The 14,401-nt window shown below is 35.2% G+C and overlaps 2 protein-coding genes across 4 annotated transcripts in view; one reads left to right on the forward strand and one right to left on the reverse strand.

Annotated features, from left to right (window-relative positions):
* LOC107867157 (flavonoid 3'-monooxygenase CYP75B137) overlaps positions 1 to 5,127 on the reverse strand; it is a 17,645-nt gene extending 12,518 nt beyond the window's left edge. The window contains exons 1-3 of one of the 3 annotated variants that reach the window (XM_047415492.1): positions 3,503 to 5,127; positions 3,186 to 3,406; positions 1,835 to 2,627 (exon numbers count right to left, since the gene is read on the reverse strand). In XM_047415492.1, coding sequence (XP_047271448.1) covers positions 2,007 to 2,627; positions 3,186 to 3,406; positions 3,503 to 4,151 — 1,491 coding nt within the window. In that variant the 5' untranslated portion in view covers positions 4,152 to 5,127 and the 3' untranslated portion in view covers positions 1,835 to 2,006. Of the gene's footprint in view, positions 1 to 1,834; positions 2,628 to 3,185 lie in introns of those variants that run through there. The other 2 variants (XR_007057860.1, XM_016713296.2) reach the window with 2 other exon arrangements.
* On the forward strand, positions 113 to 1,444 carry LOC107867167. Its single transcript, XM_016713304.2, has 2 exons — positions 113 to 366; positions 494 to 1,444. The coding sequence occupies exon 2, from the start codon at positions 543 to 545 to the stop codon at positions 915 to 917; it is 375 nt and encodes a 124-aa protein (XP_016568790.1). The 5' UTR covers positions 113 to 366; positions 494 to 542; the 3' UTR covers positions 918 to 1,444.
* Positions 5,128 to 14,401: the final 9,274 nt, after the last annotated feature.

Raw genomic sequence — 14,401 nt, forward strand, 5'->3', positions numbered from 1 at the left:
TTAGGATAATTTGGTACCATGTATTAATTAAAATAGTTTATGTATTAAAATTTAGTTCAATCTAATAAATGATTTGATTGGACAACTTAATTTAATCCCTCTTTATATATTGGATAACTATATATTATAGGGTGTACTATCTTATATGGAGGAAATGTAGGAGTTATTTATACGGGTCAATTGATACATGGATGAAAGAATTAAATGAGATATTATCTCTTAATTCCTTTTAGGATAAAGGAACTAAATAAAGAAGGCACCTTTTCTGCTCTTTCGCGGGATTTTTCTCTTCTTTGGAGATGGAAAAGGTGTAGCCATTAGTCTCCAACTATTTGTTTTTCTTACAAAGTTGAAACTTTTATCAAGGTATTCTTAGTTTCTTTCATTTTTGTTCTTGAAATTAAAGTAGTATTCTCTGTATTGAAACTTTGCTGTGTTTAAATTTTCTGGATTTTTGCTGATATTATTTGTATTGATTTTGTGACAAAATTAGGTACTATTATTATGGACTATCTAATACTGATTATATCATTTGCATTTTTATGGCTATTCATGGTCATTCGCTAAGAAGACGATACAAAAATGCCGCTGAGGAAATTCAAAAGAATCAATGTCCAGAACTTTTTAATGTCGTGACTATGGGATTTTCTATTGATGAAGAGGACGATGCTATTGCTAGCCATAGACCAAATGCGGCTACTGGAGAACCTGAAAATACTACTGGACCTACTGCATTTACCGGAGCATCTGACAATGAAAATGCTGGAGCATTTGAAGCTGGATCCCAACAAGCCAACACACAAGGTGAGTATACTAGATCATCTAATGTCGACGAAAAGGAGAAATGCAAGAAAAGAAAAAGAATAGCGGAGAATGATAATGAGACATTTCGTAAAGGTATGATGGAGGTTATATGAAGTTTTACTGAAAGTCATGAAAAACGAATGAGTGCCTTAATTGAAAAGATTGGGGATCGTGACCAATCCAATCTTCGTGGTCAAATTTATTCCATCATTGAATCTCCCATATTTGAGTTGTACTCAACAGAGCAACGCATCAAAGAAACAATGGTCCTTTGTGATGATGTCAAAAAGATGGAATTGTTCATTCGTATGGATGAACTTGAACGTCAGACTATGATGTTTATGATTATCAATGATAAACTTTAGAGCATGATAGACGTGTGTATAAGTGATGGCTCTATTTTGATAGTTTTTGCTAAACTCATGAAAACCTTGGAAGGTTTAATTGTAGTGTCCATTTTGATACCTCGGATTACGTCCTATCTTGACTATGAATAGGATTGGTGTATGGGCACGAGGATTACAATTTTTGTATAACTAGTATCTATGGAAAAACTTGAATGTGGTTGCACTTGTGATAAACTCAAATGATGTATGTAAATGTAATTATGAAGTTTGCATAATATTGTATCTTTTGTCAATTGGTGTATTTGCTTGAGTTTAGGGACAGATTGAAAGGTCCCATTTCAATATTATGCCAAAGTTCATTATCGGGGACAGTAGATTTTTAGTTGCACAGAATCACAGAGAATAATTTGGTGAATGAAAACGAGAGATATGATTATACTAAGCTACATCCGATTCTATTAGCCATAGCTCATGCTTTTCCACCAATGTCGACTCTTCTGCACCATCCTATGTCACCAGTCCATCCCATTATAATGTCAAAATCGACCATTTCTAATTCAATCAATTCAGCTATAGTGCCTCCGTGATACACCATAACTGCACAACCTCAAAAGGCTGTTCACATATCTATCAGAGAAATGGCAACCATATCTTCTCTGTAGAAGCAGTAACTAAACAAGGAATGGCGTAAGAGTCCTTTTTGTCATTTATGTACTCCAAATACAGCATTACATGTATTAATGTCCAAATACAATTCAGTATAAAATGACAAAGGAGTTTTTGGAAATTAACCATTTCACATGGAACTTTGAGTTGTTCATAAGACCATTGCCAGGATAGAGACGCATCTTTATCTTACTCATAGAGTGTTGGATTAGATAATCTCGGAACAGGTAGAGCCACTAGAGGCACTTTCTTCTTCAAAACAATACCAAACTTCTCCGTAAGATCTAATGTCTCTCCTTCAGGCAACTTCCAGTCGAAAGAATGAATGAGCGAAGCTAGTGAATACATGAACATCCTCTCTGCCATGGCTATTCCCGCGCAGATTCTTCTGCCAGAACCAAACGGAAAGTAACTGAAATCATTTCCACTATAGTCCCATTTACCGTCCAAGAATCTCTCCGGATGGAACTCAGTTGGATTTTTCCAGATAGAAGGATCTCTCTGTATAGCCCATACATTTATGAAAACACGAGATCCTTTAGGAACAGTGTATCCTCCCACAGCGCATGTCTCACTAGGACAATGCGGCACCAAGAGTGGAAGAGTTGGGTGTATGCGCAAGACTTCTTTCATAACTGCATAGAGATATGGTAATTGCTGAATATGAGACTCTTCCACAATATTATCTTTTCCCACAACTGTCTCTAGCTCTTGTTGTAATTTCCTCATGACGTCTGGTTTGTTCGTAATTTCAGCCATGGCAAACTCAACCGCGTTGGAGGTTGTGTCAGTTCCACCTGTAACCATATCCTGTCCTTAGTAACTGTGAAGTTATTATCACAATTAAGTCTTCACACATTATCTGATGCAAAATGCGCCGACTCTTTCCTTAATGCAGTCCAATAACAAGGTAGCATCTAATAGTTCAGGACATGAATATATGAATCTGATTCATCTAATATTTATGACTCATCTGCCGCAATAATTCACAATCACATATGATCCTATTTCTTACTTACATTAGCATTTGATCCTCTCATTATGACTAATATCACTATAAGCCAATTTTTCATCTGTAATGAAATAAGATTATTTGAAGTAAAATGTAAACTTTGAATAGCACCACATCTAATGAAAGTGAATTTCCTAGCAGAAAAACATAACCAACAATTCAGCCCATGAATTTACGAATCTGCTTCTTCTGAAATTTAATTCCCATATGCCACAATAATTATTCTATAAATTGGCAATCCCTCTATCTATTTCATTTGATCCTTTTATTATAAAAAAGAAAAGATTTACCAGCATGATTAGTGTAAGCTAATAAAGATTTGTCATGTAGTAGAATACACAACTGATAAAACATACCATAAGTAGTGCTTTGAGTTCAGTCATAGACAGGGGCATTTTGGCATCTGCTTCATCTTTCAACTTCAGCAAAACTTGCAAAAAGTCCTTGCTTTCTTGGCCAACACCATTTCTATCCAATTTTTGTCTTTGCTCAATCATGCTCTCAAATATGTTATCAAAGCTCTTTACCAACACCTTCATCTTCTTAGTAACACCCTGCAAATAAAACCAGGACAAGCCTGGGTAAAAATCAGAAACATTTGGAGTACCCAACAGCCCAGTCAAATCAGACACAGCATGCCTAAACTCAGCTCCAAGACTAGCTCTTTCCTCACCCTTTATTGTGCCACCCCATAACATGTTTGTAATCACATTAAGCATGGTCAAGAACATCTGTTCACCAATATTCACAGGCGATCCTACTTGATTATAAAAGTAATTGATCGTTTGTCTAAGCTCCCTTCTCCGTAGTGCATAAACAGAATCCAAGATAGAAGCACTAAGCATATCCCGAACACAAATCTTCCTCAACATGCGCCCTTTAGGTCCATAAGGAGTCCAAACTATGTCTTTGCCACCATATGTAGCTTCTCTACCAGCAGCAGGTACATCTCTATTAGCAAATATGGTATCTTGATCCTTAAGTACCTCGCGAGCTAATGCAGGGGATGTAATAACAATCCCAACTTTTTTACCAAGCCAAAGTGTACAAATGGGGCCATAAGTTTTGGATAGAGATGGAAAATATATGTGGAGTTCAGGATCAAGAGAATGGAGATTACCTATCAAAGGCAAAGGTTTAGGTCCTGGTGGCAATGGTAGTTGTTGTCCATTTTTTGACTTGTTGATGAGAAGCCAAAGGAAGTATAGTAAAGCCAAAAGACCAAGAAAATAGGAAAACAAGACACCCTTTTGCTCAATGTTGAGTTCTTGAAGGGGCCATGGGAAAGAATCAAAGAGAGATTTGAAGAATTTGAGAGACATTATTTGATGGAAATGGAAAATGGGAGAAGCAATGTGGTGGGAAAGTTGAACCTTTTGCCACCATTAAAAAGAAAATTGATTTTTTGTTTGTTTGTTTCTAATGTGATGTCTAGTACATGTGTAATAGTGCATGAAATTATAATTATATGTATTTTAGTCATCTTACATCAATATATAAATTAAAAAAATATAATAAAATAATACATACAACTATAGTTTTGTGATATTTCTCCCTCGTCTATCAATTTTTATTTTTTTTTGGTGAAAAAGATAATGATGTCGTTGATCATTAAGGGGGAGGGGTGGGTTAGTGCTCCTATCACAAGTAGGAGCCAAAAAGGGATTGTTCAAGGCCACATCCCAACCCAGTAGGTTAATGTTCGAATGTTTCACGATGCGATTAAAAGTCTTGCCTAAGCAATTGTTCCTAACTAAATTGACAGCAAAAGGGGTACATGCGTGATAATGGTAGTTCTTCCCAAAAACTCCGTCCTGGTTCCTTCCTTTACTAAACAATCAACTATTGCATTCTGCTCCTTGAAAATTTGCATTGAAGCTGTTGTTCCTAACTCCTTCAGTAATGTCCTGCACTCAGATACAATGTTATGATAAAGGGGGTGATCATTAGCTAAGATATTGATAGCCATAGCTGAGTCCATCTCAACATCAAAGGATTTAATGTTTTGTTCTTTGGCCACAATCAGGCCACATCTAAGGGCAAAGAGTTCAGCCATGATACGGTGGGGTAGTATGGGGAATATGGTGGTAAAAACCTAGAAGCCATTCCCCGTTGTTATTTCGGAACACACCTCCCAACCCCCCGGTCATGGGTTGGCTATATGGCTGAGCCATCTGTATTAAGTTTTATGCCTCTTGTAGTGGGAGGATTCCACTTGATGCTGATGGTTTCAGTAAGAGACAAAACTTAGCTTATTCGTACACCACATGTAGTGTTCTTTGCTTTTTTCTTCCTTTTGGATGTGGCTGCTGCCCTAGATGCAATGCCATTGATTTGAGGACAGAACAAGTTTATTCATCAAAGAAATTGTTTTTAATAAGAAAATATCAATCAAGTTGATTCACTAAAAGATAAGTTGTCAACATAAAAACTTAAACTACCACTTATAGGTAGTTTGTAGTACTAATAGATAAAGATAAAGATACGAGGGAGTTGTCGTTATTACTTTAAAATATTCTACTTTAGTTTTAAATAATTAACTTAATTTTATAATTTTTATATAATTATATAATTACACGCAATCAAACAGTATATTTATAATTATACGTAATTATATTCTGATATATAAACAAACAAATCATTGTAATTACTAGGGCTTGTAATTACTACCCTAGTAATTACACCAATTTCAATTTATCAGATGACTTTCCAAACAAACCTAACTATTTTTTTTTAAATATTTCGACTAATTTTCAGTTGCCAAATACCTCATATTTTTTTTCGTACATTTAACTCCTCTATCTTAAATACCTCAAATACCTTAAAAACAGTAAGTACTATTTTAACTCCAAGGCACCTTTCCCCTCCTATCTTCTTACATTTGTTCCTGCCTGAGATGTTTTCAGCTTTGTTAGCAGTTGATGGAAGAAGGAAGGCGGGTCACTGTTGCCGCCTTACAAGGCGTGACACTGTTCCCATCTTACCTTTAACCATTTAACTGATGTCGTTAAATGATTAAAGATAAAGCGGGATGCCTTTCCCGCCTTTCCTCTTTGACATTTTTTTTTTATTTTCCATTGCATTTTCAAAATGTTGGATTTAAAAAATTGCCTTTAAACTCCGAACTCCTTGTGTATCACCCAAAATATTTCAACCAAATCATTTCTAATCTTCGCCAAAATTCTTTAAAATTGAGATATACTCTTGTAACTCAACTGCTCAAGTATATATTTCAAATTGTTTACTAAGATTAGCAAAAAATGGTGAGCTAAATAATTTTATTTTTTTTTTAAAAAAAATAATGGCAAAGTGAAACGAACCCGAATTCTCAACTCAACAATCAATACACTGAACGAAACTAATCAACTTTGATTAATACGGAAGGAGAAATTACAACAAAGAAGGATAACAGGAGAAGGGGATGAGAGAGACTAGAGAGAATAGGGGATGAGAAGCATAGCTTTGCCTAAGTAATTATCACAATTTCCATAACCTATTTTGCTCCCACAAGTGCTATTTATCAACCCGGATCCCGCACATGGCCACTTAATATGGTCTTGGGTTGTTTTGCCAATACGGGTCTAGGCCCATTCATAACAATACTTCTGGCCTCAATAAGAACCTTGTCCTCAAGGTTCAAGTTGTAAAGCGTTGCACCAAAAACAACATTGTCAAACACCCATGGCTAAACATAAACAAAGAACTTCCTCACATGTCTGGAATTCTTGATAGACCTTGCCGCACTACTTTGGTGTCCAACAAAATCAACCTCTCTTGTCACCAAAATGGTATCCTGATGCCTCATAAAATAAGCCATATTACTAAGCATCATAACAAAAGCCAAAATTTTAAAATTTGTCACCTGCTCTGCATTGCTAAGTCCAACAATCTTCATTTCCTTCTCTATATTAGGAAAGTCATGAGCATCAGTGATACCTGCTAAGCAATAAGATCGTTTGATATAGGAGAATGCTTCAGGACCTCTGAATCTACACATTTTGTTTATCTCCATAAGTACATCACTCAGAAGGAAGAAACAATGATGGTTTTGTTCCAGAACTATAATTATGAAAGTGCTAAATCTTTCAGTAAGAGGGGGTCCCATGGCTGCACCATATGTCTTTTCAAACTTTGCATACTGAATCTCCACAAATATACCATTATGAGTTGAAAACTTTATTTGAATTGCAACGAAATTGTTAAGCGCTTTAAATACTGGATTTGACTTCAGAACTTGTTGTGCTACAGTGGACTCTTCAATGCGTCTATGGCCCCCAAGATGGGCTACATAGCACATAAGCCTCATCATAGTCTTAAATTTCCCACAACTAGCCAAGACAGAAAAGCTTTTACTCTCATTGAGTATTGCCTTGTGAACAACATAAGCAACAACAATTGAAGCTACTTTCACCAACTCAAGCTCACTTTCAATCACATACAAGCTCCCATGATCATTTTGACAATTTTGTAGTGCAACAACTTCATACAGTGAGAAAGTGGGAGGGCAGACAATTATTTTATCACCTTGAGCACCAACTAAACCTTTGAGCTCCACAAGCGTAGAGAAATTATGCAACTCCAGCCCAATCAAGTCCACCATGGACCTGATACAACCTTGAAACCATGCACTACAAATAGTTTTTGGAGCTTCCTTTCCCCGTATTACCATTTTCAATGCACTAGCCTGCTCAGTTATTTTCTTTCGGAAAGAGAAATCACCTCCCATTGCAACATACCATATGTTACTCTTTGGAGCTTGGAGAAAAAAAATGAGTTGAGCTAATAGTTGTTGCAGGAATTGGAATAATTTGGGAAGGAATATAATATATAGAGGTGCAATTGGTTGTAGCTCTCTCGACGCAGCTCCTTGAGAACTGTCATCAAACACACGATTCACATCAGAGTATGTATCATCCACTTTTGATTTCCCCACTACCAACTCATATCTTTGTTGTCCGGGATCCCACACTTGAGTCACAGAATTAGCATTCGCAATGAAGCCAAACGTACTAGTAGAGCCCAACAGTATTAGTAGCTTCGTGTTCAATGTATAGTCAGTGAGAGCCTTGATCTTGGAACTTATACCCGGATTCCATACACAAAGATTCATTGCAGCTCCATAAACATCGACACTCTTTGACATATTTCTTGGGGAACATTCATCGAACAGTTGGACTTTGCTGCGTTCAAGGCATAATGCTTCTTCATCAAGCATTTTGATTGGAGTATCGGGTTGCAGCTCAGCAACTAGCTTGCGCCAACAATTATAAACAGACTCATCGAGCACCCTAGTCGATTGAATATCGTCCAAATCACCTAGAAGGATAGCGGCAGAAGACGTTTCTTTCACTTCTTCAGTGAAAACTCTGGTAGACATTTCATCGAACATATTGTGTGCATCCATTTTGCTACTTCTCCATAATGTATAAACGTGTATGGCATGAAGAAAGTACATCTGTCTCAGTGAAACCCCACGAAACAGCCTCAAAACGACTGGAGGACCCAGTCATGGAGGGCATCTGATTAGCCAAGTGATTTTCCAGTGATTCGAGATGTAGTTTAGGAAAGCGAACCAATACTTTTGCAGTAAAATGTTCTCAATCAGCCAATTGCTTGTTCTGCAAAAGCCATTGGTACCACGACAAAGCAGCCCCATCGAGATAGGACGACGCCAGAGATAACTTGTGGTTATCTGCAATTTCATAAAAATTACAATAGCTTTCAGCCTTAGAGATCCATAACTCGGGATTCTCTCCACAGAATCGTGGAAACTCCACCAGAGTAAGTTTACTCCTTGTAGGGTTTCCAATCAACTCATGTAATAATGAACGAATTTCACATATCTCTTTTGACCATGAATCTCTTCCGTCGCTAATTGAATCATCGAAATTTTGGGTCCTCCATTGAAGACCTCTGGATGAAAGCACCAATGAAACGAACCCAAATTCTCAACTCAACAATCAATACACTGAACGAAACTAATTAACTTTGATTAATACGGAAGAAGAAATTACAACAAAGAAGGATAACAGTAGAAGGGGATGAGAGAGACTAGAGAGAATAGGGGATGAGAAGCATAGCTTTGCCTAAGCAATTATCACAATTTTCATAACCTATTTTGCTCTCACAAGTGCTATTTATCAACCCAAATCCCACACATTGTCACTGGACTGTTTTGCCAATACGGGTCTAGGCCCATTCATAACACAAAGTCTTAAAATATTGGAAAAGGAAATTAGGTAAATCATTAGGGGAACGTTATCAAGGGGGAATTGCAAAAACTTGAATTTCATTATCATGTTCTCCGAAAGGGATATTATTAAAATGTTAAAGAGTCTCAAAAATGCTCTAAATTTAAATAAAATTCATAAATGACCACTTTTTAGCCTTTGAAATTGAATAAAATTGAAAAAAAAACATAATTTACTCAGCATATTATAAATCTAGGAATAATTTCAAAAGTTCTCAGAAATTTTCCACAATTCTTTACATAGAAAATAGGTGTAGATATATATAAAGCACCTCCATTTATAATCATGCTATTTGATTATAAACTGAAAAAAATTCATTTATATAATCTTGACTACAAATTTTATTTAGATATAAAGTAAATTAATATTGACTCTCAAACAAATTTAATTGTCTACTCCAACTTTGAATTAGACTTTCAACCTAAGGTAAGGAATTTGAAATTCTATGATAATGACTCAAAAATAGAGTCGAAAAGTGGCTAATACAATACTACTTATTAGTTAGACATTGTGCAACTAAACACCTATTTGTAAAAGTACATATAATAATAGTGGATAGTTAGGTTCTACAACTAACTAGCAACAGTAAGCATCAACGAAATGTGAACATCATAATTTAATAGAAAGATGATATAATTAATTTGATCATTCTATTTTAGTGCCTAAGTTTTGTATCTTCATCGTGCATCATATTTTATTTTTCTTGATATAATCCTATAACTCAATCGTCAACTGCCGACAAATTTTTGTAATGGTTAGTGCTCAGCTTTCATGAATATATATATATATATATGATCAGAAATTTATCTATACGTACGTTCAACTAAATTTATTTATGAATAAATTACAAATATTTGAATAAAATGTTAACTAAAACGTTACTCACACATACATTCATTCTATTTCTGAAAAATTTTAAAGTAATGTATTATTTTTGATAATTGCTTTAAATAATGTATTAATTTTGGTAAAAATTCATTATTTTATACTAGTTGATAACGTCAAAATTGAAAAGATACGTAACTTTTTAATATTTTTTTCCCTTTAGCGTTCTCTTGCAAGACAGCAATTTAGAACCTTATTAAGATACAAGACAATATTGGAGGTAAGCATGTCAAACGGACCGGGCTGACCCGGCTCACTTATAAAATCGGCCCGATTTGACTCGGCCCAGTAAGTCCTAGGATTTTAGGGTACCGGGTACGGGCCGGGTTTTTTTATTGATTTGGGTCCGGTTAACCTGGTCCAGACCAAGCCCATTTAGGGCCCGCCAGTTAACCGGCCCGGCCCTTAAAAAAAAATTGGATTTAATTACAACTTAGTTTTAATATATTATTAATTTACTATCAAGTATTATTAATTTATATATGTGTATATATATCTTCTATAGACGTATATATTTAACGCATACATATGTATATGTTTTATAAATTAATATATAACTATATATATAATTATATATTGTAGTATATATACATTGTAGTATATATATATTGTAGTATATTTTATTTAAAGTAGTACATATATATTGAATGGTACGTATATATGTGTATGTATCTTCTATAGACGTATATATTTAACGTATACATGTGTATATGTTTTATAAATTAGTATATAACTATATATATGGTGTGTGTATATATTGTAGTGTATATTTATTGTAGTATATTTTATTTAAAGTAATACATATATTGAATGGTACATATATGTGTGCATATATCTTCTAAAGTAGTATATATTTAACGTATACGTGTGTATATGTTTTATAAATTAGTATATAACTATATATATAGTGTGTGTATATATTGTAGTGTACATATATTGTAGTATATTTTATTTAAAGTAGTACATATATATTGAATGATGCGTATATATGTATATATATCTTCTATAGACGTATATATTTAACGTATACATGTGTATATACATTTTATAAATGAGCATATGACTATATATATATATTGTAATATATTTTATTTAAAGTAGTACATATATATTGAACGATGCGTATATATGTGTATGTATCTTCTATAGACGTATATATTTAACGTATACATGTGTCTATGTTTTATAAATTAGTATATAACTATATAACTATATATATATATATATATATATATATATATATATATATATATATTGTAGTATATGTTTTACTTAAAGTAGTACATATATATTGAATGGTGCGTATATTTGTGTATATATTTTCTATAGACGTGTATATTTAATGTATATATATGTATATATTTATTAAAAAATATATAGTGTATATTGGAGTGTATATAGTGTATATAATTGTATTGTATATTGGAATTTTTTTATTTTTTTTGTTTTTAAATGGGTTTGACAGATTTTTTTAACCGGATTTGACCGATTTTTTAATCGGGTTTAGGGGGGTTTAACCGGGTTGGATTAAGTGGGCCGGGTCAGGGTTGTTTTTAAATTTTTTACTGTTGAACCCAGACCCAACCCGACCCAATTAACCCCAAACCGGATCGGCCCTGAAACCAAAACTCCCCAAGAACACAACAACACAAACACCAAAATCAATCCACTAGTTCAAGAACTATGGACCCTTTTGATGATCTCTCTCGGATTCGCAAGAAGAACAAGAAGGGAAGTGATATCAAGAGTAAAACACACTAAAAAAGCAACAACACTTGATGAACAAGATACAATAACAACAACACACGGTTACAAGACAAGAACACAAACGGATTACATAGATTTAGACAAACGATTACAAGAAGGTAAAGATAGATAGATAGACCAAGGGATGGTATAATATTAAAAACCCAAAAACTTATTCCACTTTTGGACCTTTAATATCACACACAGCCTAAACCTATCTCTTACGTGACCTCAAGGGAACCGGAATTCCCAAGCAATCTCCGTTTCTAAGCAAATGATCAACACAAGAATTCCACCTTGTCCAAGGATTCCACCTTGCTAAAGACTCTTAAAGAGGCTACAAAATATATTCTCCAAAAATCTCCCAAAAATGACCTAACGAGGTTCTATTTATACCTAGGTTAACTTATTACAAATGACTAAAAAACCCTTGCAAAAGGCGGATGAACAGTGAACGCGGATGAACAGTGAAACAGTTTTAGAGCTTGTGGGACTTGTTCTCTGCACTTTAAAGCTTGTTCCTTGGATGGGCAGCCCCCCGAGCTTGAGTCTTGACGCATTGGACCCCGATCATGATCGTACCCGTATCATCCTCCCCTCCTTAGAAAGGATTCATCCTCGAATCCGAACCTTGCAAAGTAATAGGAAGGACAAGCAAACAAAAGTTCCTCAAGGTATGAGGGTTAGGATTAGTGTAATCAATCATAGCATTTTACCAAGGTGGCTCAAACTTCACATATACCCAAACATCCCTCTTACCCGAATACCCTACCAAGGGAGAATCAACTAATTTATCCACATAAGTGTCACAAGAAACAAGGAACAAGCGTCGATTATCAAGTGAAAAAACATAGAATCTTCTTGGAACAACAATTAGACTTGAAAGCCGAGAGAGGAAAGCCATACACTCCATGCACATTTAAGTCATTCCAAAAGACATCCTCATCACCACACTTCAAATGATCACAGGAATCAAATGGGTAGAGTGTCCATGGGCACGGGTTAGGAATACACTTCTTTACCCCAATAGTACTACGTCATCAGTTTTACACACAAGTTGGTCTTTATTACTTCCATAAGACAATGTACTCCCACTTTCCACAATGGCTTTAACACTAGGTGAATCAACTAGTGTATCCACAATCTCATGTTGTACATTATCATCACAAAATGAAGGCACATTCGGCTCACTTAAAGACAAACTATCATTCACACTTAGTTGGATATTATCCTCATTCACTAGAGTGCAAAAGTTAGTTTGATTACCTTGTAGCTCATGTGGAGCATGGCCACTCACGGGAATTTGATTAGGAAGGCTTGGATGCTCCATCAAGTTATCCAACTTCTTGCACAGAGAGCCTTCCGTCCCTTTCAATCTTCCTTCCATTCTGTCCATTATTCACCTATCTATGGCATCAAGTCTTGCCATGATGGATTTAACCTAACTAGGCATTTCAGCTTCATTCGCCATTGTACCCATTAAGAGTTACTAAGCAAACAACACGAAAAAAACAAACATGTTAAAGATTATCAAAAATCAGTCCACAATTCATCACAAAACAGTCTGCAATGCGTCTCAAAATAGTCCACAATCCCTTACTTTCACACTTTGAACTTTTCACTCTATTGGCCTTACAAGTGTTGATAACTCGCTTATACTCCAATGAGGTTACTTGGTCTTAATTGTGGCTCGAGGTCGGAGTAGATTCTTATTTGAAATTACTCAAATAAGTAATGTACGAACTTGAACCAAAAAAGATACTACGACTCAAAAACGAGAAAAGCACACAACAAACAACGTTAACATGAAGAACGTACACAAAACTAACTTACAAGCTAGTAGGGTATTACTAGGTTGTCAATTAGTGTCGAGCAAACAAACGAAACTAGGAAACAATAAAATGAAACTAAGAAATCTAAAATTTGAACTCAAAAATGTTGCGTGAACAGTACTTTAGTGACGTGACAGTCCACTATTGGCCTCGAGTTTTATCAAAATTCTATTTTCCAATTTCAAGTCTTGATCAATATACAATTTGGAATTGGTGGATTTGGTTAATGGGGAGAAAAGTGGTATTGGAGCCTTTTTGTTCAAATTTCAAAAGCAAAACTTGACTTCTTTGAACTTTCTCCTTGAAACAAGGTCCTTAATCAAGGAAAAGTAGATGAAAAGTCTTTGAAGTGATAGGGACAAGTGTCACGGGCCTATTTTTAGCCGCGTGCGAACAGATTAACACTCTCAATATCGATGCTAAACTCAGTCCTAAACTAGCTCTAAATCCGTCCCCAAGAACCTTTGAACATTCACACAAACACGTAAGGAAAATAGCAAAGGAAGACACTCTATTTGGGAGGCCCGAAGAGCCAATTTTCTCATATATTTCTTGAGTAAAACAAGTATAAGATATCTGCCCAAGAGGGCCTTACAAGATATATATAATGTCCCTTAGTCAAGGGGTACAATAAATGCTAGTCAACATTTCTACAATTGCCATGAAATCCATGCACTAGTAAAAGGCCCTTGTCTAATAACCTGATTTTTCTGTGCAGTCTCTTGTTCAACTGCTGGTCAAGGCTCCAAAGCCCCATAAATGTTGACCCGAGCTTGTAATTTTACCTCCCAAATATGCCCCCATGTTGGCCTTTTCAATAGACGTTGTGAAAGCTCCGTCGGGCTCCGAAATGCACCC

The sequence above is a fragment of the Capsicum annuum genome, chromosome 1 (assembly GCF_002878395.1).
Source record: "Capsicum annuum cultivar UCD-10X-F1 chromosome 1, UCD10Xv1.1, whole genome shotgun sequence".
In the NCBI taxonomy this organism is placed as follows: Eukaryota; Viridiplantae; Streptophyta; class Magnoliopsida; order Solanales; family Solanaceae; genus Capsicum; species Capsicum annuum.

Coding starts and splice junctions, on each gene's coding strand:
- LOC107867167 (XM_016713304.2), top strand. CDS start 543: ATGGCTATTCATGGTCATTCGCTAAGAAGACGATACAAAAATGCCGCT.